At 38.2% G+C, this 25,331-nt stretch overlaps 2 protein-coding genes across 7 annotated transcripts; one reads left to right on the top strand and one right to left on the bottom strand.

The window, feature by feature from the left end:
• The first annotated feature begins 617 nt into the window (after positions 1 to 617).
• nemp1 (nuclear envelope integral membrane protein 1) lies at positions 618 to 6,497 on the top strand. Of its 5 annotated transcripts, none has more exons than XR_006379678.1 (10): positions 618 to 780; positions 2,050 to 2,171; positions 2,479 to 2,695; positions 2,783 to 2,855; positions 2,941 to 3,034; positions 3,136 to 3,250; positions 3,761 to 3,986; positions 4,360 to 4,536; positions 4,802 to 4,870; positions 5,916 to 6,040. XR_006379678.1 is itself a non-coding variant. In XM_044212639.1 (9 exons), exons 1-9 carry the CDS (start codon positions 672 to 674, stop codon positions 5,938 to 5,940), a joined length of 1,158 nt encoding a protein of 385 aa, XP_044068574.1. In that variant the 5' UTR covers positions 618 to 671; the 3' UTR covers positions 5,941 to 6,497. The 5 variants fall into 5 exon arrangements, 3 of the variants coding, with proteins under 3 accessions (XP_044068574.1, XP_044068573.1, XP_044068575.1); XR_006379677.1 differs by having other exon boundaries at positions 5,896 to 6,032; XM_044212639.1 differs by lacking the exon at positions 4,802 to 4,870 and having other exon boundaries at positions 5,916 to 6,497.
• Positions 6,498 to 7,631: 1,134 nt separating this feature from the next.
• Positions 7,632 to 14,889, bottom strand: ormdl2 (ORMDL sphingolipid biosynthesis regulator 2). 2 transcript variants are annotated; one of them, XM_044212641.1, is made up of 4 exons: positions 14,751 to 14,889; positions 13,604 to 13,777; positions 11,691 to 11,842; positions 7,632 to 9,527 (listed from the first exon to the last, which is right to left on the bottom strand). In XM_044212641.1, the coding sequence occupies exons 2-4, from the start codon at positions 13,775 to 13,777 to the stop codon at positions 9,392 to 9,394; spliced, it is 462 nt and encodes a 153-aa protein (XP_044068576.1). In that variant the 5' UTR covers positions 14,751 to 14,889; the 3' UTR covers positions 7,632 to 9,391. The 2 variants fall into 2 exon arrangements, with proteins under 2 accessions (XP_044068576.1, XP_044068577.1); XM_044212642.1 differs by having other exon boundaries at positions 14,729 to 14,753.
• Between the last annotated feature and the right edge of the window lie 10,442 nt (positions 14,890 to 25,331).

Below are 25,331 nucleotides of genomic sequence, written 5' to 3'. Positions count from 1 at the left end.
ATATATAATATAAAGTAATCTATTACATTAATCATTCAATATTTATTCCAGCACTCTGCACCCATCATATTCCTGTTTACAATTTACAGAAACAGTTAGACTTGTATATAGACACTGTATGTTGTTGTTCATTGTTGATTTTATATATATTTATAAACACCTATTTTTTCACCCTCTTGTATGAACATAATAGTTCTATGTTTATTTTTTTACCTATCTTTGTTCAGCTTTACTGTCCTTGTTTCGAGGTGTATGTCTATTTATATCTTCCTGTAAATTGTTCGTGGAACTGTGTGTAAGTACATTGAGAGCAACGAGCAACCAGAGTCAAATCCCATGTATGTGTGCACAGACTTGGCCATTAAAGCTGATTCTGATTTCAAAGGTAAAAGTCCCACAAATAGGTAAATGGGCTGTTCTCTGGGGGTCACGTATAAAAGGAACAATTAAAACAACGTTTCAGTATTTACATTAGTGCAATATAAGTCAAATATCTTATGATTTAGCACTGACATAGTGTAAAGTTCACTTGCAGAGACGTTGAACGCGCACTGCCGATGACGACATCCAGTGTGAGTTCGTGATTGGCTGGACAGCCTGTAACTCAACCGAGCAGTCGGAGGAGGAAGGGGCGGGGCCAAACACAAGAGCAGGGATATGGTGCTATCATCATGGCGGGATGCATGAAAATCTTAAACGGTTTCTTCTCTACAAGCGTTAAATTCATGGTTCTCATGGTGCTGCTTACCTGTTTACCTCAAACCTCACACCAGGATACGGGTAAGAAGCAGCGTTACGCAGCAATAACAGAGACCTTAATTAATATGTTACGTATTGTAAACAAGTATCATTGCTCAGGGCTAACTCAAGTTAGCTTGTGTTTGGTCTTTGAAACTGTAAAGAAGTTACTTGATGCTCAGCCTTTGTGTCACTTACTCTGGTAGCCTGGTCACCGTTGGCTGTTCTCTGAGTCTGTCTCCGTATAAGGGAGAAATATTATTAAATTTTATCATTTATTTTGCTGTTGTAGCTTTGCTGAGCACTCATGTTATTCTTAAGATACCTAGCAAAATTATAAAACCAGGGCGTCACTAAACAGACACCTGTTTAATATCCACGAAGCTCAGTGTGAAGGAAACAATCAGGGTGTAAAGTTAATTTATGTAGTCGTTCAAGCTTATAATGTAGTATTTTGTTGGGACTGTCAGAGAGGTGATGAATCGACTCAGCTGTAACGTTTTGAGGCCACACTTTGTGTCAGTGTCAGACACAAACTAGGCCAAAATTTTAATATCCAAGTAGATTGTGTACTTATGTGCAGTTAGAAAACAAACTGTTGGCTGTTTTAACTTGGATTTAAAAGCCTAACAAGGCACGGGGGCTGCAAATCTTACATCTGTTGCAAGGCTTATCTGTATGTAACAATGTTCATTTGTATGTTCCCTGTTTAATAAACATGTAAATAAATGTTATGATAAGTAAATGTACATACAGAAATATAAACAGACATTCAGCTATTATGTACAAGGAAATATAAAACAATACAGACATACAATGCAGGCGTAAATACTCTCTAGAGTGCCTAATGTGTATTAGGTTGCAACTGAAAATTTTCCTCAACAAATACACTATTTACTAATGGTTAAATAATGTTTGCTTAAAACTACTGTGCAGCTGTTTTAAGAAATTACTGAGCCTTTTTAAAAATGAAACTATACTGTATATCTCGGGCGCCAATTTAAAGATTTCCATCTTCAGTAGAAACGAACAGGCATGAGTGCCACAGACAGGGAAGGGAAGTCAGGAGGTATTGAGGGATGGACTTAATGCAGTGTTGTTAGTTTTGGTCTTTTCATGGGATTTATTGAACAAATAATATACAATAACGCCAATGTTATCCTTCAAATACTTGACTTGAGTGAATGCCTTTCAAGACAACGGACATCTTTTAAATTTGTTGTTCATGTCACAGGTTTCTCTTACAGTAAACAGGCCAACTTATATGTGATGCAGTCTTCGTATTACATACATGCCTCTACTCACACTCAGGTAGCAAACATCCAGTAACTGATCTCCGGGATGGACAGGAGTATGCCATGTCAGGGTCCAACAGGTTCTGTTACAAGAACTCCATCTTGCCAACCTGGAGGCAAACATGGACAAGAATTCAGGTAAGTTACATGAATAGTGCCAAATCCAGAACTGTTTAAGTTCATATTTAATGCACTTTCTCAATCATAAAAGAATTAGATAATGTTCAAGAGTGCCGTTATCGCAGCTTTCTCTCCCTCAGTCTCGGTATCTTGGGGCCAACTTCTAACAAATCTGAAAATGTGCTTTAAAGCTTACATACTGTATGTTGAGATCCGTGACATCAAGAAAAAATAGAAGATTCTGCATTAAATTTACAGCATTTTATTCTAATAATTCCTTGTGGCGAACCTCAGTTGATTAAGTCCATAATATGACTTCTGACAGGTCAAAGTGTGGAGTTCAAACGTGTTTAACGTGGAAACTGTGGAAGGTGAGGAGGAGCTGCAGGAGCTGGAGCGCTTCAGTGTCTGGGGCTGGTTCCAGAGCTTGCTACGTGAGCGGCACAATGAAACCACTATTAACATCAGTCTGTTCAGCAAGAAGACCTGCTTCAAGATCGATCCTGCTGACAAAACTCAGTACACTGTCAAGCCCATCCGTAGTAAGTGGAAAACAAATTAACACAATTAATATGCAGGTTATTGACATTATGTTACATGGCAAACACAATGTTCTTTTTTCCTTTTAGGGTTTGATATCTATCTGTTTTTGGTATTTCTCGCTGGAGTGTTGTTGTTCGTCTGTGCAGACTCTCTCAGCAGGTAATTTTTATTACTTATGTTCCATTGTTAGAATTTAACTGGATTATGATATGTTATTAACAATTTTTTTCCCCCTTACATGAAGGAGTCAAGTTTTCTTCTACTCTGCCGGAATGAGCACAGGCATGATCGCCTCTCTCATCATCCTCTTTTTCATTTTGGCACGCCTTTTGCCAAAGGTAAGGTATTTAATTATCCTCAAATATCCATAATTTTATAGCTTCAGTCACTTTTGTCTCATACTTAATTATTGTACTCTTTGTGTTTAATGTTCCCGCAGAAGAGCCCTTTTTATGTGTTGATTGTTGGCGGCTGGTCGTTTTCTGTGTACGCCATTCAGCTTGTCTGCAGGAACCTCAACATAATTCTGCAAGAACACTGGCACGTGGCATTAGGTAGAGACCCTTCATTAACACAAACTTTCTGGAATTGGAAACATCAGACCAAAGCAAGACTCTTAATATATAATATATATATATATAATTATATTAAATAGCTGTTTTTAGACAAGTATCCCCTATAATTGCCAACTCAAGACTTTTAACATGAATTACCTTTTTAAGTGAACGTTCAAGTGTTCAAGTTCTCAGCACAGATTAGTAACCTGACTACAATGTCAAGGCACACAATCAGGAGTCAGTGCCTTTGTTTTCTATAGTATGTAAAGCTTAAGTATGCATGCTTACAATCCATACAATACACCATCTGCCTCACTTTGAGCCTTGTGATTTGAATCACCAAGGGCCAAAATATAAAATGTATGAGGATGTATGTGTAAAACAGAACTTTTTACAGAGATTGTAAATAATTTTGAAAATTCTTCATGCAGGCTTCGTGTTGCATAGCACTGCATTGGTTTAGTTCTTCTTAAACACTGTGTAAGTCAATATTTGTGTTTTTGTCAGGTTATGTAGCAGTGGTGGGATTCATCAGTTTTGCTGTGTGTTACCGTTACGGTCCTCTGGTGGAGGAGAAGAGCATAAACATCTTGTCGTGGACGCTGCAGCTATTTGGGCTGCTCCTGGTTTATTTGGGGATTCAAATTCAGCAAGTTGCCTTCGCCATCATTGTGGCAGCTTTGTTTTCCAAAAATCTGGAGTACCCTGTCTCTCTGGCAGTTGTTGCATGGAGGTTGGTGTTTACAATTCCAACAGAAGGTGGCGTAAGAGTACAGTACTATATGAAACTGAAAATCCACTGGTTCATATTGTGTTCCTGTTATGTCATCAGTCTGTGGTTGTAAACAAAGATGTTACACATTTATTCCCAAGAACATACTGCACAAAATGATTTGATAATCTCTACTATAATTTAAGAGTAACTTGTTCTTTGGAAAGTCTTGCATGTTGTCTACTTATTTGTGCCTTTTTAGATTTATCCAAGAAAACTACTGAAGCTCAAAGCAGTGATATAACAGCCTTTGTTATATAGCAATATTCTTTTAGAACCAGTAGTCATATTTATTTCTTGTATTTCTTTATTGAGTGCTTACTGTGTTGTGCAGGAAAATCAGACGGTGTGTTCACTGGAAGCCGGAGCCACGTCGCCTGTTGACTGAGGAGGAGTATCAGAAGGAGGCGGAGGAAGAGACTCGGCGTGCATTGGAGGAGCTGAGGAAGTACTGTAACAGCCCAGAGTTCAGCCCGTGGAAGGCAGTGTCCAGGCTTAAGTCCCCGAAAAGGTGGCTATTGTGATGTTCTGTTCCTAAATACATAATTTGTTAAAACATGTGATATCTTTAACGCATGATTTAAGCTCAGTCCCAGCCTTGGTTTAACAAAAAAAAGAGAGACTTGATTTGCATGCAAATTTACATTTGGAACTGGCTAATAACTCAGTGGAGAATAGCGCCTATAAGAAGTATTCACCCCCCTTGGAGGTTTTCATGTTTTATTGCCTTATAACATTGAATCAAAGTATATTTAATGTGGATTTTTTGACAACAGAAAAAGATGAGACCACAGACGGTGTAGGTTTTGCCACAATACTGACTCACCAAAAGTTGGACCTTCCAGGTACAGTACTGGTGTATTTATGCTACAATCAATTGAAACCCCTTGACTACTACACACAGGTGATCTCCATTTAAGGAATCGTGTGACGTCTAAAACTAAATGGCTGCACCAGTAATAATTTATGTGTGTCTTATTAAAGTGAGTGAATACATATGCAAACAAGTATTTTGCATTTGTAATTTATTTAAATCTTTGTGTTTTGTAGAGATCTGTTTTCACTTTGACATTAAGGGTCTATTTCTGTTGATCATTGTCAAAAAAGCCACATTAAATCTACTTTGATTCAGTGTTGTAAAACAGTAAAACATTAATGACATTAATAAATATACTTTTCAGATATTCAGATGTCACAATAATCTGAAACAAACAAGGAACATTTCCTTTATCATACATTTATATTACTATGCAGTTTAATCCAATACATCAGTGCTGTGAACATTATTTATTTATTTATTAATTTATTATCACTCAGACATTAAGAATCATTATAGAAATCATTTCTAATAATTATCATATCCTCCAGCGCTGTGTTGAACATCCTCTGTGGATCCCACATTTGAATTTCCAGTAGCATCAGTAAGTTTGTAGACTAGTGTTGCTAGCAAGGGTTAATCTGTCACCGAAAAACAAAAACTATTAAAAAATGATGCATTGGTAAAGAATTGCTTGATAATTAAAAGTATTTTTATTGATACTATTTTCATTAGTGTGACTGACTTGTGGGGGCTGAGATGAGGTCATTTTACTTATTTGAGTCATTAATAAAAAGGTAAAACCTGATGTTTTTATTTTATTTTTTTAACAACGATTGATTAACTGTCTCTAGCAAGCTGTGTCTACACATTTTTGACATACTTAACCAATAAGTTCATATTCAGGAACAGCTGATGTCTTTCACTGAAGTGTGGCCAAATGTCACCCTTAAGTTGTTAATATTAGCGTATATGTAGGTACTCCTAAATACCAGTACATGGTTTGTATACTGTATAACACTGATATTGTTGCTGATATTATCACTTTAACAGGTTTGCTGATTTCATTGAAGGGTCACCTCACTTGATGTCAAATGAGGTGTCTGTCCACGCACAGGAATATGGCTTTGGAGGATCTTTTTTTGAGGATGAATTTTTTGACACAGACGACGAGGAAGACGATATCAAGCCTATGATGAAACTAGAGTGAGATGGCACAGTGTTGGAGATGTATGAAAATAGAAACAATTATTATTGCCTTTCAGAAAGGTGGACGGAGAACAGCTCTCCACGGCTCCTGTGCAAACGTCCTGACTGACTTCGAGTGTTTTCTGTGGAGGCTGGATTAAGAAAAGCCTGGATTGTCATTTCGGTCACAAGAGCCGCCTCGTGTCCTGGCTTTTAACAAAAAAACACTGACAATCACAGGCAGAACAATGTGGTCAGATCTGTTATCAGCATTAAAAATGGCAAAGTAATGTAATCTGAATTTGCACTAAAGCCAGATCTCTTCTTTTTTTGGGGGGGGGGCTTTCTGTTAAAACTGACGTTACAAATATGGTGAAACTCCAGTGATTGAGGCTAGTTTGTATTTTACTGTTTTCATTTTAAGTGTCCCAAAGTATTTTGAATAAAAAAATATATTTGAGCTCTGACATGCCTACATTAGCATCATTGTATACGATTATTAGCACTAAAAGGTTGCAAGATGTTAATTACATGTTCATGTGACTTTGAGTAATTATGTGATGCATCTGAAGATTAGGTTTTATTTTTCATACTGGGTGCTTTAGCCTTTACTAAAATAAGATTTCTTCAGTGGTGGAAAGTACCAAAGTACAATTTTGAGTTACATGTTATGCTACTTTCTACTTCTACTCCACTACATTTCAGAGGGAAATATTGTACTTTTTAGTCTACATTTATCTGACAGATATAGCTACTAGGTATTACATACACAATATAGTCATCAATTTTATAAAATATGATGATTTGTAATAGATTAAACTACCTAACAGTATATAAGTAGTTAAAATAGTGTACTTACTTTATTTTGACCAGCTACAACATAAAATGCTACACACATGTCATGTATCTGTACTATGTATATAATTATATGTATAATCCAGAAATATCACACTAACAAGGGCCATTCTGCTGCTTAATGACTTTTACTTTTGATACTTTTAAGCACATTTTGCTAACACTCATGTACTTCTACTTGAGTAAGATTTTCAATGCAGGACTTTTACTTAAAAATATGTTACCTTAAATGATTATTTCCAATTTCTATCATCATTTAGTCTATAAAATGTAAAAAAAAAAAAAAAAAAGTGAAAAATGAACATCAGAAGTTCCCACAGTCCAAGATAATGTCTTTAAATAGTTTGTGTCCTAACAATCTCCAAAAAACAGCCCCACACCCAAAGATATCCAGTGTACAGTGGTATAAAACAATTTAAAAGCGAATCATTGCATTTGCATTTGGGGCATATTTGATTAATGACTTAATCCATTAACAATATAGCTTTTGATCAATGTCCTATCATTTGACTTATCAACTAGTTGTTAAAGCACTATTTGCATCTGAGAGTAGATAGCATTACAGAGACTGCGTTATTAATTAAATGACCAGTAGGAGGAAGATGAACATAAACCTGAGGAATTTCCACTTTACAAACAGCAGAGGGCTGAACTGTGTCTAACAGCACTTTAAAAAGCTGCACTTGATTTTAACTGCCACAGTAAACTTTTTGAATCTGCATATTTGGGAAATGAATCACTCAAAGTCAGCGTTATGAATGCATCTTTGTTTTTCGAGAATCCCAAATGAAACAGCAGTTTACTTTTAAACCCCCCCCAGTCCCCAAAGTAAGTTTTCTTGGTTTTCCTGTCATTTGGGCCTCTTGTTATGTCTTTAAATCTGTGAAAATATGACTTTATTTTCTAAGAAGTTTAGGGAAGTTCTACCATCTGTGGGAAAGTAAATTTCTGACCTTTCTCATATCTTCACTTTACTTCTGACATCTCCTTTGGTTTATCTTTCCATTTAAATCAAAAGTTAAAACAAAGTGATGACTTGCATACACTTGAGCTGCATGTGTCACACTCTTCTCCTGAGTCCAGTGCACTGGATGCCCTCAGTTTTAAATATACAGCATGTATCTAGCACCTCTCACCAAGGTTTACTGAGTTCACATTAAATTAAAAGTGGAAGCAGAACTGGGAAAAAACTGCAGCTGATGACCAAATTTGCTGTTCAGGCGAGATAGCGTTATCTTAAATCAGCTAGCTTTCAGTATATGTTGGAGAAAAAAAACTTTGTATTCATCCCTTCTCTCCCACTCTAAAGTTTCAGTGAGCCATATCTGATGACATTTAGCCCAACTGCCCTCTGCATCCCACCACTGGCTTCTTTACATTAATGTAACTGTCATCATCTCAGCATTTGAAGGCAGGGAACACCCCAGAAACACTGTTGCAAATGATTACACTCAATTACACAACATGTATGTAAATGCTGATACAGCTAGTATTATTTGCATGTTTCCCAGGCTCAGGTCAGCATAATCAACAGTGTAATCACATTCACATGCTGCTCCTTTTCCTAAAAATTACTTCCCCAAAACACAAGAAACCTCACTGCAATGCAAACGTGACCACACTGCATGCGGAAGGGGGGAATCCCTTGGATATATGAGCATATTGCAAACACTGTGACAGCCCCCACCATGGTGGCTTCATGTAAAGTGTCTGGAGTTCCCCACAGCAACACAACAAACTGGCCCACATTTGATCAATTGATTCTTACAAACCTCCACACATGTAGTTTTTCTGCTTGCCCATGTGGAATAAAACCACAACCATGTGTGCACACCATGTAGCTCTCACTGCTCATTTTATGAGCGGGTAAAGACATCCAGCTTTTAAATCAAACAGTAAATTACATGATTATGTGTTATCATAGCTAAACAAAGACTGCAGTGTTTATTGTAGGTGTGTACATGTATGCTGCATGTCAATCCTTCATAGTAAATCAATTGAAAAAGCTTGAAAGAAAATGGAAACTTGTGCAAGTGTCGTCAGAACATGAAAAACAATGAATTTGCAATGAATTAATTCACATTTATGGCAACAACCAGACAGTTTTACAGACGGCCAGCCAGTGCAGTGTAACAGAAAAGCTACATCTGAGACACAGTGTGATGACATTTTAAAAATAATGAATAAACATTACATTTGAAAGAAGTGCAGTTCAAATTTGCTCTTTCTTGATGCCGAGAGCAAAGTGTCTGGCTTTTGAAAAACATACATCAGGAATGTCAGTAAAGAAAAAAATAACTTTCATGAAACAGCAGCAGTGCATTTACTTTTTTTTTAGGCTGCAAGAGGCAGCATGAACTGCAGCTACTCCACACAGTCTGTGCAGTTAAGACAAATCCAACTGGTTCTCTTCTCCTCAACCTCTAAACATAAAATCGTTCAGCAGAAACAAAAAAAAATAGAAGTCCAGCATTGGTGGTTAAAATCCAGTGTTCAGTCAGTTCTGTCAGTATTTGTTGATCCCAAATATCCGTACTCCATGAAACTGAGGCAACTTTGGGAGGAGGACACTAAGGAGAGAGCTCGTGTTGATTAGGAAATGTGTGGGATCGTATTTTGTGTAGAAACTGGCAAGAATATACCTGCAGAGAGAGGAGAATAGTGTAAATGTAGCATCAGCACGTCACGATCAACATTTATATTGGAGTTTTAACACCAAAAACATACATGACAAACACAGTCTCAAATAAGAAGTGACACCTCACAGGCTGAGATTTTATCCTGCAGTGCGTCTGGTTGGCATGGTAAAGTTTTAGCGTTGTTTCAGTTTCTGTGACAGTTCATTGAATCTATTAACGTTTCAAAATACAAGGTCATTTATTTATCATTATACAACACAAGGTTGTACAACGAAATTAAGTTAGTAGTACCTTTATGCTACACACATGCAATGCAGTTATTTACATATATACATACACGTATACACCCAGGAAATACTTCAGTGCATTTTTTGAATTTGCATCTGGGGGAATGCAAGACAGCAGCAACAACATACTGAAGATAATAATATGGTTATTATCTTCAGTCCGGTTATTATCTTCTATTATCTTATTATCTTCAGTCCGCCTGTTGAGTGCTTGATCCAGGATGTTGGTGGAGCAGGTCTCTGCAAAGATGTGGGCAAAACAGTCGCAGATTTCCCGTTGCTTAGCCAGCCTGAGTCCCATTTTATCCAGACCGGACGGGGCCACCTGGCTCCTATCCCGGCTTTTCCTTTCCACCCGGGGCAATCACACAGCACCCGCAGTGTTGCACGGTCCAGTTGATCTGGCTGGGTGGACCGTCTCAAGGGTCCGCTGCTCTTTAATCCAAACCCCAGCTTCCTTTTCCGATTGTTTGTTGACTCATGTTTGTGTTCCACTAAAGGTGCCATTAAAAGGTGCCCTGTGGAGTTTTCTTGTAAACAAACAAAAGTTGTGTTTACATTCAGTGTTACTCACCAAAACACACTGTGTGTATCCTTGAGGTCAAACAAACGTGATGAATGCATTTCCTTCGTCATACCACACTTGCAATGTCGTGCAAAGCCGACAATTTTTCTTAAAAATCTGAAACCTGCACTGATTACATCCATGTTTACTAACAAGCAGTCTTCTTCTTTCCTGCCTTTGTTGGCACATTGCTGCATATCTTGGTGCTTTACTGCCACCTGTAGATCAGTGGAATAGTGTGAAACCATTGGTAGGACTGTATTGTGTCACCTGCATGCACATGGCGTGCATTTGCTTCCTTGTGTGTGTGCATGAGACAAATAAAACGGGCACCCATTCATAGGAAAACTGCTCCATAGTGCTACTAGATTTTTTTTTTTTTTAAACAAACAAACCTTTTGCCTTTATTTGATAGTGCAGCCAAAGACAGACAGGAAGAGGGGGGGATAACGTGCAGCAAAGGGCCGCGGGCCAATAGTTGTCCAGATATTTCACTCAGAACCACAAATTTCAACCTCATGGTGGTGCTAGAGGAAAAGTCAGGGGATCACCAAAGTCAATAGGATTTATCCTCTGGGGACTGTAAATGTCTGTACAAAATTTCATGTCAATCGATCCAATAGTTGTTGAGATATTTCAGTCAGGACCAAAAGGTGTATGAACCGACACTGCCATTCGTTGAGCCACAACGCAAGCATGGCTAAAAATCTTCTTTAGCTTATTTAGTTAAATGTCTTCAACTGGTGAGGATGCTGACATTTTTCCGTGGACATTCAGCATTAGCACAATATCACATATGTAGCCATCAAGTGCATATTTAAGACCCCTTTAAAGGATTCTTGTTTTAAAATGAGTCAGCTGGCAACTTTAAACAGTCAGCCAGAGACAGCATTTTCAACCAAGTCATGAAGCTAACGTTAGCTTAATTAGCTAGCTAGCTACAGCTTATAAAATATGCTAGCGGCAGTTGTCGTTTCAGCCGACAAAATCAAAGAGGCTGGCCAGAAATGAGAAGCTGACTTTTGTCTACCACTGTCTGAAATCATGTTTTAAAAATGACTAAAAGTTTCTAGTGGTAAATCTGCCACCGTTATATTTATAAACTGCATACGAGCCATGTGAGAACGGAAAGCTTGACAGGTCAATTTTCCTAAAATTGTTCTCAGATGGTCTAAAGAGAAGGCCAGAAGATTCCCAGTTTGAACCAGTGAGTCATAAATGGACCCATTCCAACTAGCCATCCTAATGAAAGAAAACCTGCAAACTGTCCAGCACTGCAGATGACTTTTCAATATAAGCTGCAAACATACTTACAGAACAATTGGTGAGATAGTGAGGAATTTGCGCGAAGATGTGAACTGGACACCGTAGTCCATCTGTTCCCAGTGTGTGAGCAGACGAGCTTTGCCTTGGTCTGGTGTCTCAAAGGGAGTGCCCTTCACTGTGTGTAGAAACAGGTACATCACCTGCAGAGGACAAAGAAGAGATACACAACTACTATTAGCCACAAAGACAGATAAGTTTCCCTCCAGTTTATACTTTTTTAAAAGAAGTAATCCCCTGAAGTTTCAGGTGTACAGCTGGATCATTAGCTGTCTTGAGGAGAAGCATATTTACCAAACTCTGCCACATAATCATTTATAGACGCAGCTATTGCAATACAGCAATTCAAATAGTTTTCAAATTTTGACGATTAAACCAAAGAACAGAGCACAGGCCTGGAATTAAGTCATTTTTAGTGCAAGGCCACTTTGGCCTTTAATAAATACAAATTTATTGGGACATCACGGCCAAAATGTAGGGCACCAAAACAACTGGTGCAATAATAATAAGTGATAATTACATTGCATGAAGACAAAACAGTATACAATCAACAATCAGGAGTCTGACGGACTTTATTAAAACTGTACACTGAATGTTTGACTTTTCCACAAAATGCTGTCTAGTCATACAGAGGTGAATAAATTAATAAATGGGTGATAAATGTTAATGTGACTTATAAAAAGGGAAGCTAAAGGGCAACGAGAATGCTGAGCTTTCAAGTTTCATCGGGAGTCATTAATAACACCATCAAGCACATCATGTTTAATTAGGAAAGTAGTTAATTAGCTGATAATTAACCTGATCAGCCACCATTAGTAATCAATACAAACACGCATTATTAGACTGTAAACCAATAACTAACCGCAGTTACCTGACAAATCACATTGATGTAAAAATCATATAAAAATTTGAAATTAAAGGAATAGTTTGACATTTGGGAAATATGCCAGTTTGCTTTCTTGCTGAAAGTTGAGAAGATCAATACCACTGTCATATCTGTCCATTAAATATGGCGCTGGACTCAGGAGACGGTTCGCCTGGCTTTGTCCATAGGTAAAAAAATAAATAAATAAAAAATCAGCCTACCAGCCCCTCTTAAACTAAAGTACTCCAGGAAGTTGCTGCTCCTGTACGTAAAACCGCAACTTATTGTTTTTACACTTCGGGTCTTGTACAGATTAAACAAATAAGATATAATGTGTTAATTAACATGCTTTAGAGGTGCTGGTAGGCGGATTTCTTTGAACAGATCAAGGCTAGCCGTTTCCTGTCATTGTGCTAAGCTAAGCTAAGCTAAGCTAAGCATCTTCTGCCTGTGGCTTCATATTTCAATTTCTTACTTTGAGAACCATCAAAATTAAAACACGCTGCATCACACCACATCAGTTAGATGTCTGAGGAAACTGGAAACAGCCTCAGACGCCACCCTGATGAAGGCAGGATAGCCAAAAACAAAAAAATCATGGTGTTACTTTTGATGTAACTTTATATTGAACAGACAGATGTGAAAGTGTATCTTGTCATCCAACTCTTGGAAAACAGCGAATAAGCATATTTCCCAAAATGTTGAACTATTCCTTTAACATATGGCAGTCCTGCTCATTGCTTTTTAACATTGCACACAATGGTCTAATACACCCAGAGATATTATAGAGGATAAATACCACAGTATGGCAAAATCTCTGTTGGTATGGTTGCATGGTAAATATTGTATTGCCCACCCCTAAAAATAAATGCTATATGTTTCATATATGTAATAAATGCTATATAATTGCTATATATTTCATACAAATCAAAAACCTGACAACTCTAATTGCTGGAGTTGTGAGAAAAAATGCACTTCACTAGCTGTGGCAGTTTCTGTTTAGTCCAGTTGCTTGGGTTTGAACATAATTTGAACTGACCAGGTTATGGATGACATTTGTAAGGGTCCAGACGAGCGGCACAGTGAAGAAAGGAATGCTGAGCAGGACGATGTGCAACACGACGGTCAGCAGCAGGTAGGTGAGCCATATTCCTCTGCTGTTCATCACCCTCGTGTTGGGGTTCACCTCGCTGTGAGCTACGCCCACATTCATCTTGAACACAGAGAGAGACAAAACATAAGAGTTCAGGATGCTGAAAACAAGGGTCTGTTTATTCAAGAGGCACCCACAGACCTTTTAATCCCCTGTGACTCAAGATATCCAACTTCTCAAACACGATATTAGCAAGCAGGCTGAATCTGGGAGTTTGAAAACCTTAGACATGTGGTAAAATTGCAGTTGGTCAAACAAAACAAGCAATTTGAAGACATCACTTTGCGCTCTGGGACCTTTTAACAGTGTAAACCGGTGGTTCTCAAAATTTTCAGGTACCATCTGATAGGATTTTTGCTTTTTGATGGGTTTTTTTTTACAAAAAATGTATGAAACCCATGACCATACTAGTCATACATTATGTCATTGAATTTTGTGAAATTACAGTGAAAATAAACGATTTTCCTCTTTTTGCTGTGGATCCCCGTCAAGGACCCCTGGGGGGGGAGGGGGGGCACTTTGAGAACCACTGTTGTAAACGATTAATCGGAAGGGGGAAAAAATCGCATCTTTATAACAACACTGAAGAATAGACTCCGCCCGACTGAATTGTTCTGGGTGACTAAACATGCGCTTCCTCTCACAGGACTCCCCTAACTTACATCACTTAGCTAACGTTGCATAACTAGCCCCAACATTCAGACACTAGCCGGAGCTATAAAAAAAAAAAAACTATGATAAAGTAGCAATAACGTTCAATTGCGAAATATTCAATGAGAACATGACAGCAACTGTTCACACAATGCCGATATCTTTTATCTTGAGCTTGACAGTTGACGTTAGATAACAACGATCGCCAGCTAGCTAACAGTTGAGCTGCTACCTACAGGTTAACGTGCTAACGAAGTTCAAAGTTACGGTTGCAGACTACCAGTTAGGCTGAAGGTTAAAAGCTTCTGTTTAATTGTGATAAATTAACCTCGCCCATCGAGGTTTAAAACTTTAACGTACATTTCAACGGAGCAAACTTTACCTTCCTGTGTTGTCGTAGCTCACCAGGAAATTCCTTGTTTTTTCTTTAACCCCGCCTTCGTTAGGGCTGATTCCTCTGCTGCGGCGGGCATCTGTCAAAACTCCAGTCTGTGTCCTCCTGTGCTGATTTCAAAGGCAGGTAAACAGGTGAGTTGTGAGAGAAACTGCTTAAGTTTTAGCAAAGACCAGTTGTTCTCCAAGAAATTCCCTGGATCCCCCCAGTGCATGTCAGCAATAGTGTAATGTCCTCTTTTAATTCCCATGTAACTATTAAATGTCAGCACAATAACAGGATGCATAGGGATGCTTTTGTGGTTTCACTCTCCAGCCCAACGTTACTGCTCTCACCGTGCTTTCAGCTTGTTTGCACCAGTTAGATTTGCTCCTCAGGTGGAGTTTAAATCTTAAATGCTATTAAATGTAGGTGGTAGGTAGGTTATTAATGCATCTATAAAGACAAATGACAACCAAATCATTTTTTTCTTGTAGAAATTTGAAGAAATTTCATTTTAAACGTTTATGACGCACAAAATGCACCACAAAAATAACAATATGTCAACAGAACTAAAGGTCGTCAAGCTGCTTGGCATGTAGTGGCTGGTAAAAAAAGTGGTTTGATACCAGGGAAAGTACTTAAAGGACAAGGCTGGTGATATTCTGTAGTTTTTGTGTCATTTTGTAATATTGTCTGTGTCAGCAGAAAACCTGATGTAGCTTCCCTCTGTGCCACAGAGCTTCATTGTTGTCCAGAAACTATTAAAAATACATCAATGAACCATTATGTTGTATTGGGTGACATGTTCCTTTATTACAGTGAACATGGCCACTGTTGTTGATTTTGAGTCCATCTCACATACACTGTCCTGCTGCTGTAAATACCCGCTAAAGAACCAAATCTACATGTGAAAATAGCCCCTATTAAATCTATTTACCGTTAACGTTTGCTAAACAATACGCAGCTGTTTTAGGAAATTACAGTACTGTAGTGAAACTATAAATCTGTGAGAAATTTTTGAAGATTTACGTCTTCAGCAGGAATCAGACAGGCTGGGGAAGTTGTAAAATATTGAAAGACACACTTAAGATGTTGTTGGTTTTGGTCTTTTAATCGGATTTATTGGCATTAAGAAAAATATAGAATGAAGCCAGCCTTATCCTTTAAGTACTGTACTTCAGTACAGTTTCGAGGTTCTTGTGTTTTACTTGAGTATTTCCATTTAATGCCACTTTATACATTATATTTGCACCACTAAAATATGATATCCACTAAAGTGAATCCTGCATTTTTGTGTTGTAGAGAGACCCGTGTCAAAATCTAGTTTAAGGAGCATCAATATTTTAGTTTATATTGTGCTCATGAAGTGCATATTCCTAAATAAAGTTGTGTTTGATGAAATTACCAGAATCATTCCAGCATAGGAGCACTGGTTGCACTCGACCTACATACACTGCATAGAGAGCAGTAGGTGGTGTCAGTAAGAGCATGTTTTTGCCCCAGGGTCCCCTAACAGGTTAATCTGGTCATGCCTCTGCTCCACTACATCTCAGAAGCAATTATTGTACACTACATTGGTTTGACATTTGTAGATACTCCTTACTTTGCAGTTTTTGCAGATTTTATTTACAAAACACATCATCATTTCATTTTATAAAATAAGATGAAGGCTGTTACCGGTGCACTGTGCAGATTGCTTCCCTGTTGCATGAGCAGTGTGTAAAGATATTAAATAAGGAAGTGATGTAAAATTCACATTACATGTGTGGGACATCCTGAGGAACTTTGGCTTGCTGAGTCAGTAATTTATTGAAACATATTTTTATATGGACATTTTATATTTATATGTACGTATTTATGGCATGGCCACTGATCAAACTCAGTCTGCTGATGAGGATTGTGTCATGCGGTCAAAAGCTCCAGAACAAACGTGCAAGTGGGCCCTGAATTAAGATTGTTTGCTGCCAAATCAAGAAACTTCATCACAATGACGCAACAATCCTATAAAGCCAGTATCGCCATAAAGCAGAACTGCGCATTGATTTGTAACATTGCATAAAATGGCCTAATAGAAACTGAGACGTTAAAGGGATTGCTTTCACTGAATACTGTCAACACCTGCTCCCTAGCATGAATGTTATATTTGTGCATCAGAAAACCTCTGGCACCAACTATTCAACCCGAGTGCCTCAAATCAACAAATCAAAGCAATCTACACTTCAACATCACACTTCATAGTAAATAGAGAAAGAGTATGGTGCCACAATGTTGCTGTGTGGATCATTATTGTGGAGCTCACAAACAAAATGATGTTGGTTGCTCTATTGGCCTTTAGTACAAAGTACAAAAGGTGTAAAAGTTGAAATACAGTGAAAGTCTACAGGCTCCTTTGATTACGCTGCAGCAGCAGCTCAAATTTCTCAGACTAAACAGTAGTTACTCATGCAGGAAACAGTGGGAAATTATATTGAATTTTGAGATACGGTAAGGGTAACATAGCATGGAGGAATATCTTAGGTGTGGCAAATGACTAATGTGTGGGGAATTAAAACAAAAACAAACAAGCTGTTACCGGCACATTGAGCCGATTCTTTCCGTGTTGCATCATAATCAGAATCAGAAATACTTTATTGATCCCGACGGGAAACTCTTTTGTTACAGCAGCTCACCATGAGCAGTGTGCAGAGAAATTAAATAAGAAAGTGATGTAAAATTCACATTACACACAAACCATGTGTGGGACATCCTGAGGAACTTCAGCTTGCTGAGTCAGTCATATGGACATTTTTATATTTATATGTACATATTTATGGACCTTGAGTTGAGATTGTTTTGTCAGCTGCTGTTTCTAAGGTCAAGAATGAACTTTCAAGCTCAACTTTTAAGTCAAACATGATTCCTAGAGGATGAATCCTAATGACTTAAGTGACCCCTGACTTTTCATCTTGTGCCATCATCAAGTCAAAATGTCAAATTGTCCAATACTTTCATTTATGACCAAATCTATTCAAAATGAATGCCATTCCCATTAGCCTCAGCTTGTGTTTAGCGCTACTTTGCACTGATGAAAACACTGATGATGTTTGAACTGTACACAAATTTCATACTGTAATAAGTTCATGTCTAAATGACGTAGAAATAAAAAAAATGTGTTCATGCAACGCAACACTAAATATGATGTCATAAAATGTCACAAGTGACTTAACTTTAACATGATGACCTTCCTGCTTGTATCATCCTCATACAAACAAGCTATAATACTGCCATGCACATCGCTTTTCATGCTCACAACATAACAATCTCATATAGGTTGGCAAAGATCTTTATTCTGACATTACCCTCTGGTTAATTACTGAATTTACTTCACCACGGCCGCTATAGATCAAAAACAAATGTAGGACCTCAACTTTTTATCAAAATTCTTTTCTTTACACTGTGCATTACGGCCTCACATATATACTTACTTTGATATTGCTCTTTTTTTAAAGATTATTTTTTCTGGCATTTTTTGCCTTTATTGGATAGAGAGAGAGAGAGAGAGAGAGAGAGAGAGAGAGGGTGCAGTGTTGAAGTTGTTCAATACCGTATTACAGTCAGGATGCTGTCCCGACATCTGGTGCAAAGGGCTCATTTCCCCCATTCATAAGAATGGGGACAAATCAGACGCTTTTAACTACTGTTGCATCTGTGTCAGCAGTTGTCTAGGTAAACTTTTCTGTAGTATCCTAAATAAAAGAATACTAGATTTCCTTGAAGAGCTCCATCTTGAGTAAAAATCAAGTTGGCTTCCTCCCAAAACACCGCACCACCGACCATGTATACACCTTTCACATTTCAATTAACAAACATGTACACCAAGCAAAAAATGGTAAGATGTTCACTTGTTTTATTGATTTCCAGAAAGCTTTCGACTCTATTTGGCATGAAGGGCTCTATTACAGACTTTTACATTGTGTTATAGAGGACAAAATGTATGAGCTGGTTAAATCAATGTATTTGGAAAATAGACATGCTGTAAAAATTGGAGACAAAGTGAATCCTCCACCCAGAGAAGAGGTGTTCGTCAGGGCTGCAACTTAAGCACAACTTTATTTAATGTGTATATAAATGAACTTGCTGTACAGTGTGCTGCTGATGTCATGATTTTTCAAAAATGCCCCAGATGTCAGGAGAACACAGTATGAGTTATACCTGCCTTGGTATAACCATAACAGCATCAGGGAGTTTCAACATGGCAGTGAATGCACTAAAAGAAAAAGCTCAAAGAGCTCTAAATGCAATTAAGAGAAAATTCTATAATTTCCCACATAAAAACACCAACAAATGCATGTAGAGCAGAATTAGGCAGATACCCACTGATAATTAACGCGCTCAAATGTTTTAATCCCCTTAAATCCAGCCCCCTAGACACCCTCCAGTCCAAAGCCCTCCAAAACCCAAGAGCTGAGCCCAGAAAAGACAGAATATCTCTCTACTGTCAGAGATAGAAAGCTGAGACAGATCGTAACCAAGTGCAGGCTCAGTGACCACAAACTGGCAATCGAAACAGGAAGACCCAAAAAATCCTGGCAACCAAAAGAAAACAGAACATGTTGTCACTGTTCGACAGGTGAGGTTGATACAGAGATGCACTTCCTACAACGTAAAACATTCAATAAAATATGAAACATTTAACAGGTTCAACTCTTTTATCTCAAATTTCCTCTCAAAATTAAAAATACTCCTAGGAGAAGGAGACAGGGCACATCTTGCTGCCCAATATATATCAACATGCCACAGCCTGAGGGACAGTGAATGACCTACACACACACACACACACACACACATATACACACACACATTCATTAAAAAATCAAATGTTGCAATGTTTATGTAGTTTTTACTTTGTATATTTTAACTGCAAGTCTACAATTTTTATTATTATTATCTTACTTATCTGTATTTATTTTAATAGCACATTTCTTCTGTTTATGTTTTTATTTCATTCATGCTTTGGCAATGCCAAATGAAGTGCTCCTCTTTAATATCTTGTACTTTCAATGCTGTGTTGTTCCTTGTTTATATGCATTTATTTGATCATATTATTCTCTTACCTTTCTTGTAACACATATTAGAAAGTCAGTTTTTAGCTAAGTGCTAAATAAATAATTTCCTCTTTTGCTGTGAGGGCCATGACAGATGTAAACAGTAAACTTTGGAGTTTTTACCTTCAAAAAAAGGACTACTGTGGGCGGGACATGATGAGGGAGGTTGAATGAATTCTGGATATTAAGTCACTCAGAACAAACTTCCTTGTTGAGCAATCCAGTACCTTTACACTGAGCTCACTGCTACTTCCTCTTCCCCTTTAAACCTGACACCTTCCTATTTTGCTTTGAATTACTACTGGTTTAACATTACATCATCAGAGTGTGAGAGCGTGAGCACATCTGCTATGATAGAGCTAGACGCACAGACTGGGAGGAAGTATGCAGGAAGTTGTGGATCTCCGAAGAACAGCAGGAATCTTTTAGGAAAGCACAGCTTCCTCGTTATCTCAGATTTGTCTGGATGTTGTTTTGGAAATTTGTTCAAAGAAAAGAGGAGTTGTCAGTGCAGGTGACTTCTGAACTTTCCTTAGTGAGGAATTATTTCTCATGTTTGTTTTCAGTGGAAGGAACAATCGCAGTAAAAAAAAATACTATGATATAATATGAACCACAACACATATGGGCTGTTTTGGGTGAGCCCTGAACCATCCCTTAGTTATGCTGCTATAGGCCTAAACTGCCGGGAGACTTCCCATGATGCACTGAGCTCCTCTCTCCTCCTCTCCCTCTGTATGCATTTTTATCCCATTACTGCATGTTACTAACTCAACATCTTCTCTGTCCCGTACTTCTGTGCTTTCTCGTCTCTCTCCTCTCTCCTTCTGTCGCTTTCAGCAGGTATTTCTGCCTCCGGAGCTGCAGAGTCTGGATCTGAGGTTGTGGGCCACCTGCTGCCCCCGTGTTCCTGCTCGACATCTGCTAATGTTACTAACACTGTCATTATTTTTCCTATAGCTGTCATTCCTATTATTATTAATTTATTAACATTAATGTCACCACTACCATTACATTATTACTATTTTAAAAATTCTAGGTGATATTTGCATTGTGCCTCCCCAAAACCTCTCCATCTCTCTCTCTCTCTAAACCTCTCTCTCCATCTCTCTCCGTCTCTCTCTCCATCTCTCTCTCTCCCTCTCTCCATCTCTCTCTCTCTAAACCTCTCTCTCCATCTCTCTCCATCTCTCTCTCTCCATCTCTCTCTCTCTCTACACCTCTCTCTCCATCTCTCTCCGTCTCTCTCTCCATCTCTCTCTCTCCCTCTCTCCATCTCTCTCTCTCTAAACCCCTCTCTCCATCTCTCTCCATCTCTCTCTCTCCATCTCTCTCTCTCTCTAAACCTCTCTCTCCATCTCTCTCTCTCCCTCTCTCCATCTCTCTCTCTCTAAACCTCTCTCTCCATCTCTCTCCATCTCTCTCTCTCCATCTCTCTCTCTCTCTCTAAACCTCTCTCTCCATCTCTCTCTCTCCCCATCTCTCTCTCTCTAAACCTCTCTCTCTCTCTAAACCTCTCTCTCCCTCTCATCTCTCTCTCTCTAAACCTCTCTTTCTCTAAACCTCTCTTTCTCTCTCCATATCTCTCTCTTCTCTCTCTCTCTCTCTCTCTCTCTCTCTCTCTCTCTTCCTCTCTCTCTCTAAACCTCTTCCTCTCTCTCTCTAAACGGTCTCTACGGTGTAGACCTGCTCTATAGGAAAAGTGCAGTGAGATAACTTCTGTTGTGAATTGGCGCTATATAAATAAAATTGAATTGAATATGATGATTAAAGTCATATTGTTTATTATGCACACAAAAAATGGACATAGAGATGAACACACAAACACAGACTGATTTCAATAAATATGAATAAATAAATACAATAAATATGATTGGAATAAATATGTTAGATAATAATTCCATTGGAAATACATTCCATGTTTACATGGAGGAGCAAGTTGTAGATACATCTTCAGCCCCGGAAGGCTGTACTAGAGACTTTGATCAATGTGATCAAGTAAAGGTACAATTCACAGCTGCATGTCAGCGAACGCTTCAAACAGCTTTCATGCTCTACATGCATTTCTGAGCTGATCCCTCTGTGTGATGAGCCGGATCTCCAACAGCAAAGACACGAGCGGTCAGGATGGAGAAGGAGAAGAGTCTGTCCATGGTGTACTTGCACAGCAGAGCCTCCTTCCAGCGATCAATGCGCGGAGTCTCTTCTTCACTGATGTGGGAATCCTGTAGATTTAGAAAACGCATTAAACTTTTGTCCAATTTAATGTGAGCCGTGAGCCAACAAAGCGTGATGCTCTAATCGATCCTGCACAGATTTCTGAGGCTGATGAATGAAAATAAATCCGTCTATCGCAAAGCTTGTTGGACTTTTTTTTTTGTTGTTGTTGTAATATTTATTTCAGTCGACCGAGCTTACCTTCTCTCTCCTCGGCTTCACACATTTGCTCATGTCTTTGTGCAGTTTGTGTATCGCCGGCTTCACTTTGCTGACAAACTCTGAGCAACTTTGAAATCCAGCAACCCTCTCCACTGCAGAGCTGTAGCTCGTTAGGACATCGAGTATCTTCCCAACACATGGCTGCGGAAGGACAGAGGGAAAGACACATCACAATCAGGAACTCACTGCTTTATTTAAACAGAAACCTATTATATTTCTCGTGTGTCCCATTAGTTTCTACTGTCACTGATATAATGACATTAATGTGATATTCCTTGTAATGCATTGTTGGTTTTGTTTCTCACCGCAGAGTTCTGTTTGAGGGTCTCAGGATCGCACATGTCTTTCGCCTCCATCCAAGCAAGTGAGGTGGAGAAATCTATCACATCTTTGGATCCATTTCGTGCCTACAGACCATTTGAGACAAACGTATTATAAAAAAAAACAATAAAGACATCAAGCAATAAATGCTTTTACATACAACTAATTTAAAGTCAATGCTGTGTGTAGTGTATATGTGGAGTTAATTTAACGTTAATTATATTTTAAGTGCGCAAAATCTGCCCATTCAGCACTTAAAAATCTTAAAAATGTATCTCACTGATATATTGCTGGTAACAAACTTTACAGATCTTTACAGATGCTTCAGCATATAAGAACTGGCTAAAAACACATTTAAAAGCTTTAATAATTTGAATGACCAAATCTATTCCAGAGGCTATATGGAAAAGTTATTTACAATATTTAGGTGTGTTTTGCATTAATAAATAAACAAACAAACAAACAAAAATTCACTTACCTCTACTGACACAATTTTGGCAACGTGATTAAGCTCCAGAGAGCTGCTCCGCACATCAGCACATGCATCTTGCAGACTGAGCCCGGCCGGAGCGCAGGATGCAGCCGCGAGGAGCAAGAAAAGAGCAGCAAAAGTCGCGAAACTAGAATCCATAGTGGGTTTATTTATTTATTTTTTTGGTGAGCTCGTGTCTCGTGCTGTACGGTCGTCCCCGTGAGTGATGATGAGTGTTGTGAGTCCTGCTGCTTTTAAATGTTTTTGATGAGCAACACACTGGGCTGGGCTCTCAGTGGGTTTTCCTGCCTGGGTATCCCTCAGGTGAGTTCATGTTGAGTGCACAGCAATACTCATGGCAGGCAGGAAGGCTCAGAATCCGTGTGTGACAAACATGATGTCAGAATGACCACATTACATCATTGTTATTGAACACAAAAAAGGAAGAGACGGATAAGGCTCTGTTGTAATCCCAAAATTAAAAGTGAAACGATCGGTTTACGTTTGGCTATTATGGACACATTTATTTACATTTTAATATCCCTCTACTTTTTAAATGTAATGTTTTTCCTGATTTCCAGTCATCAATGAATTATCACGATATGGGGTTGCTCTAATCACGTGTACTCAAAATCCGAAAGGATTTATCCCTATTACATATTACAAATAAGTGTGTGTGATAGACAGTGCTAGTAAGAGTGACACACCAATTAACCTAAATGTGTTCTTATCAAGTTTCACATCTATGGCTCTGCCGAGGAAGTGAGATTAACCTTTTACATTTCAGGGCGATAATGAACTGAATTTCCATCTGTGTGTGTCCGCGATCTGCCCCTCTTCTCTACCAGAGAAAAACCTTTGCCTTTCAACCGAATTTTTTTTTTTTCAGAGAAAGAAAATGATAAGGGAAGGCCTAAGATATTTTCGAGCTTCCTTTATCTTTCCCGTCCATGTTCTATATTCTTTATATAGTGGAAATATATAGATATCCCTGTAACTGACTGATTTAGCGCACTAAACAATACTATTAGTTAAATTAAGTGTTTGTAATTATTACATTTATTAAATAGCCTGCTACTACTCCTTCAATTCCAATGATCACAAATGTATCTAAATTTGCTGCTCAAATGCTATTTGTCACTTTTATGGGAAAATCACTGAGATTTTGTGCAAGGACTAAAGTAAAGAGGGCCCACCTGCTGCTTATGTGAAATATATTTATAGATGCAATTTTTGTGCTGTTAAGTTTAGGGACGTATTAATGCGGTAGGGGGTCCTGGGGCAAAACTGAGCTGTGGGCCCATATTGAAAAAATGTAAAATATGGACCTAAATATATACTGGGCTGAAGACTTCACATGACATATACCTTATATTTTGCCCAGAGCCACAGAAACCATCCTGTGCTGGAATACTAAGTTAACTAAACACAGTTTAAATTAAATAATAAAGGTTTTAAAGCAAGATTTTGACACAGGGCCACTCCATAAGGCTTTTATCATTTCAGTATATATTGTGCATATTTCCAAAACAAATTTGTATGGCTGCAACTAACGATTATTTTCATTATCAATTAATCTTCCGATTTATTTTTTTAAATTAATATGTAGTGTTTGCAAGTTCACACTTGACAAGAGGTAGCTCAAAGTTCAGTTTAAACTGAATTAGCTCACGTTCATAGTTCACAATTTTGAATTACGTTCACAGTACCAAAAAATGAACTAGTTCAAGTTAATTTCTTCCGTTTTGTTCCTTTACAAAATGCTGTGAGTTTGACTTGGGTGGAGGAACTTTGCGGCTGTTGGCTCAAGACATCTTCAAATGTCTTGTTTTGTCCCACCAACAGTCCAAAACCCATAAATATAATATAAAACAGAAAATAAAGCAGCAAATAATTTTGAGAAGTTGAAATAAGAGAATGTTTGGTAATATTTTTGCTTGAAAAACGACTTAAATGATTTCTAGATTATTAAAATAGTTGGTGATTAATTTTATGTTTCGATTAATTGACTAATCTTTTCAGCTCTACGCATTTGCAGTTAATCAAATCATCTCAAACTAATAGCTACCAGACTCACATACAATCATAGATACCATGGTGCCTTCAGGGGCCTCTGAGGATCTGGAGCCCGAGGGGGCAAATAAAGGGAATGATGTTTATCACGCCGCTGAAATGGAAACAACACCAGTGTATTTGTGGCTGAATGAATAAATCAACATATCTAGACTGAAAAACACCTTTAAAATGTTTTTAAAAAGAGTGCTGAGAGAA

This window comes from Siniperca chuatsi, linkage group LG10 (genome assembly GCF_020085105.1).
Source record: "Siniperca chuatsi isolate FFG_IHB_CAS linkage group LG10, ASM2008510v1, whole genome shotgun sequence".
Taxonomy (NCBI): domain Eukaryota; kingdom Metazoa; phylum Chordata; class Actinopteri; order Centrarchiformes; family Sinipercidae; genus Siniperca; species Siniperca chuatsi.
The sequence above is the reverse complement of the archived record's forward strand: the minus strand, read 5'-3'. Positions and strand labels throughout refer to the sequence as shown.

Excerpts from the sequence above, each read along its gene's own strand:
- ormdl2 (XM_044212641.1), bottom strand. The coding sequence starts at position 13,777 with ATGAATGTGGGCGTAGCTCACAGCGAGGTGAACCCCAACACGAGGGTG. Across the intron at positions 11,843-13,603 it reads CAAATGTCATCCATAACCTG|GTGATGTACCTGTTTCTACA; the intron begins GTCAGTTCAAAT and ends TGTCCTCTGCAG. Across the intron at positions 9,528-11,690 it reads ACTATCTCACCAATTGTTCT|GTATATTCTTGCCAGTTTCT; the intron begins GTAAGTATGTTT and ends CTCTCTCTGCAG.
- nemp1 (XM_044212638.1), top strand. The coding sequence starts at position 672 with ATGGCGGGATGCATGAAAATCTTAAACGGTTTCTTCTCTACAAGCGTT. Across the intron at positions 781-2,049 it reads AACCTCACACCAGGATACGG|GTAGCAAACATCCAGTAACT; the intron begins GTAAGAAGCAGC and ends ACTCACACTCAG. Across the intron at positions 2,696-2,782 it reads CACTGTCAAGCCCATCCGTA|GGTTTGATATCTATCTGTTT; the intron begins GTAAGTGGAAAA and ends TTTTCCTTTTAG.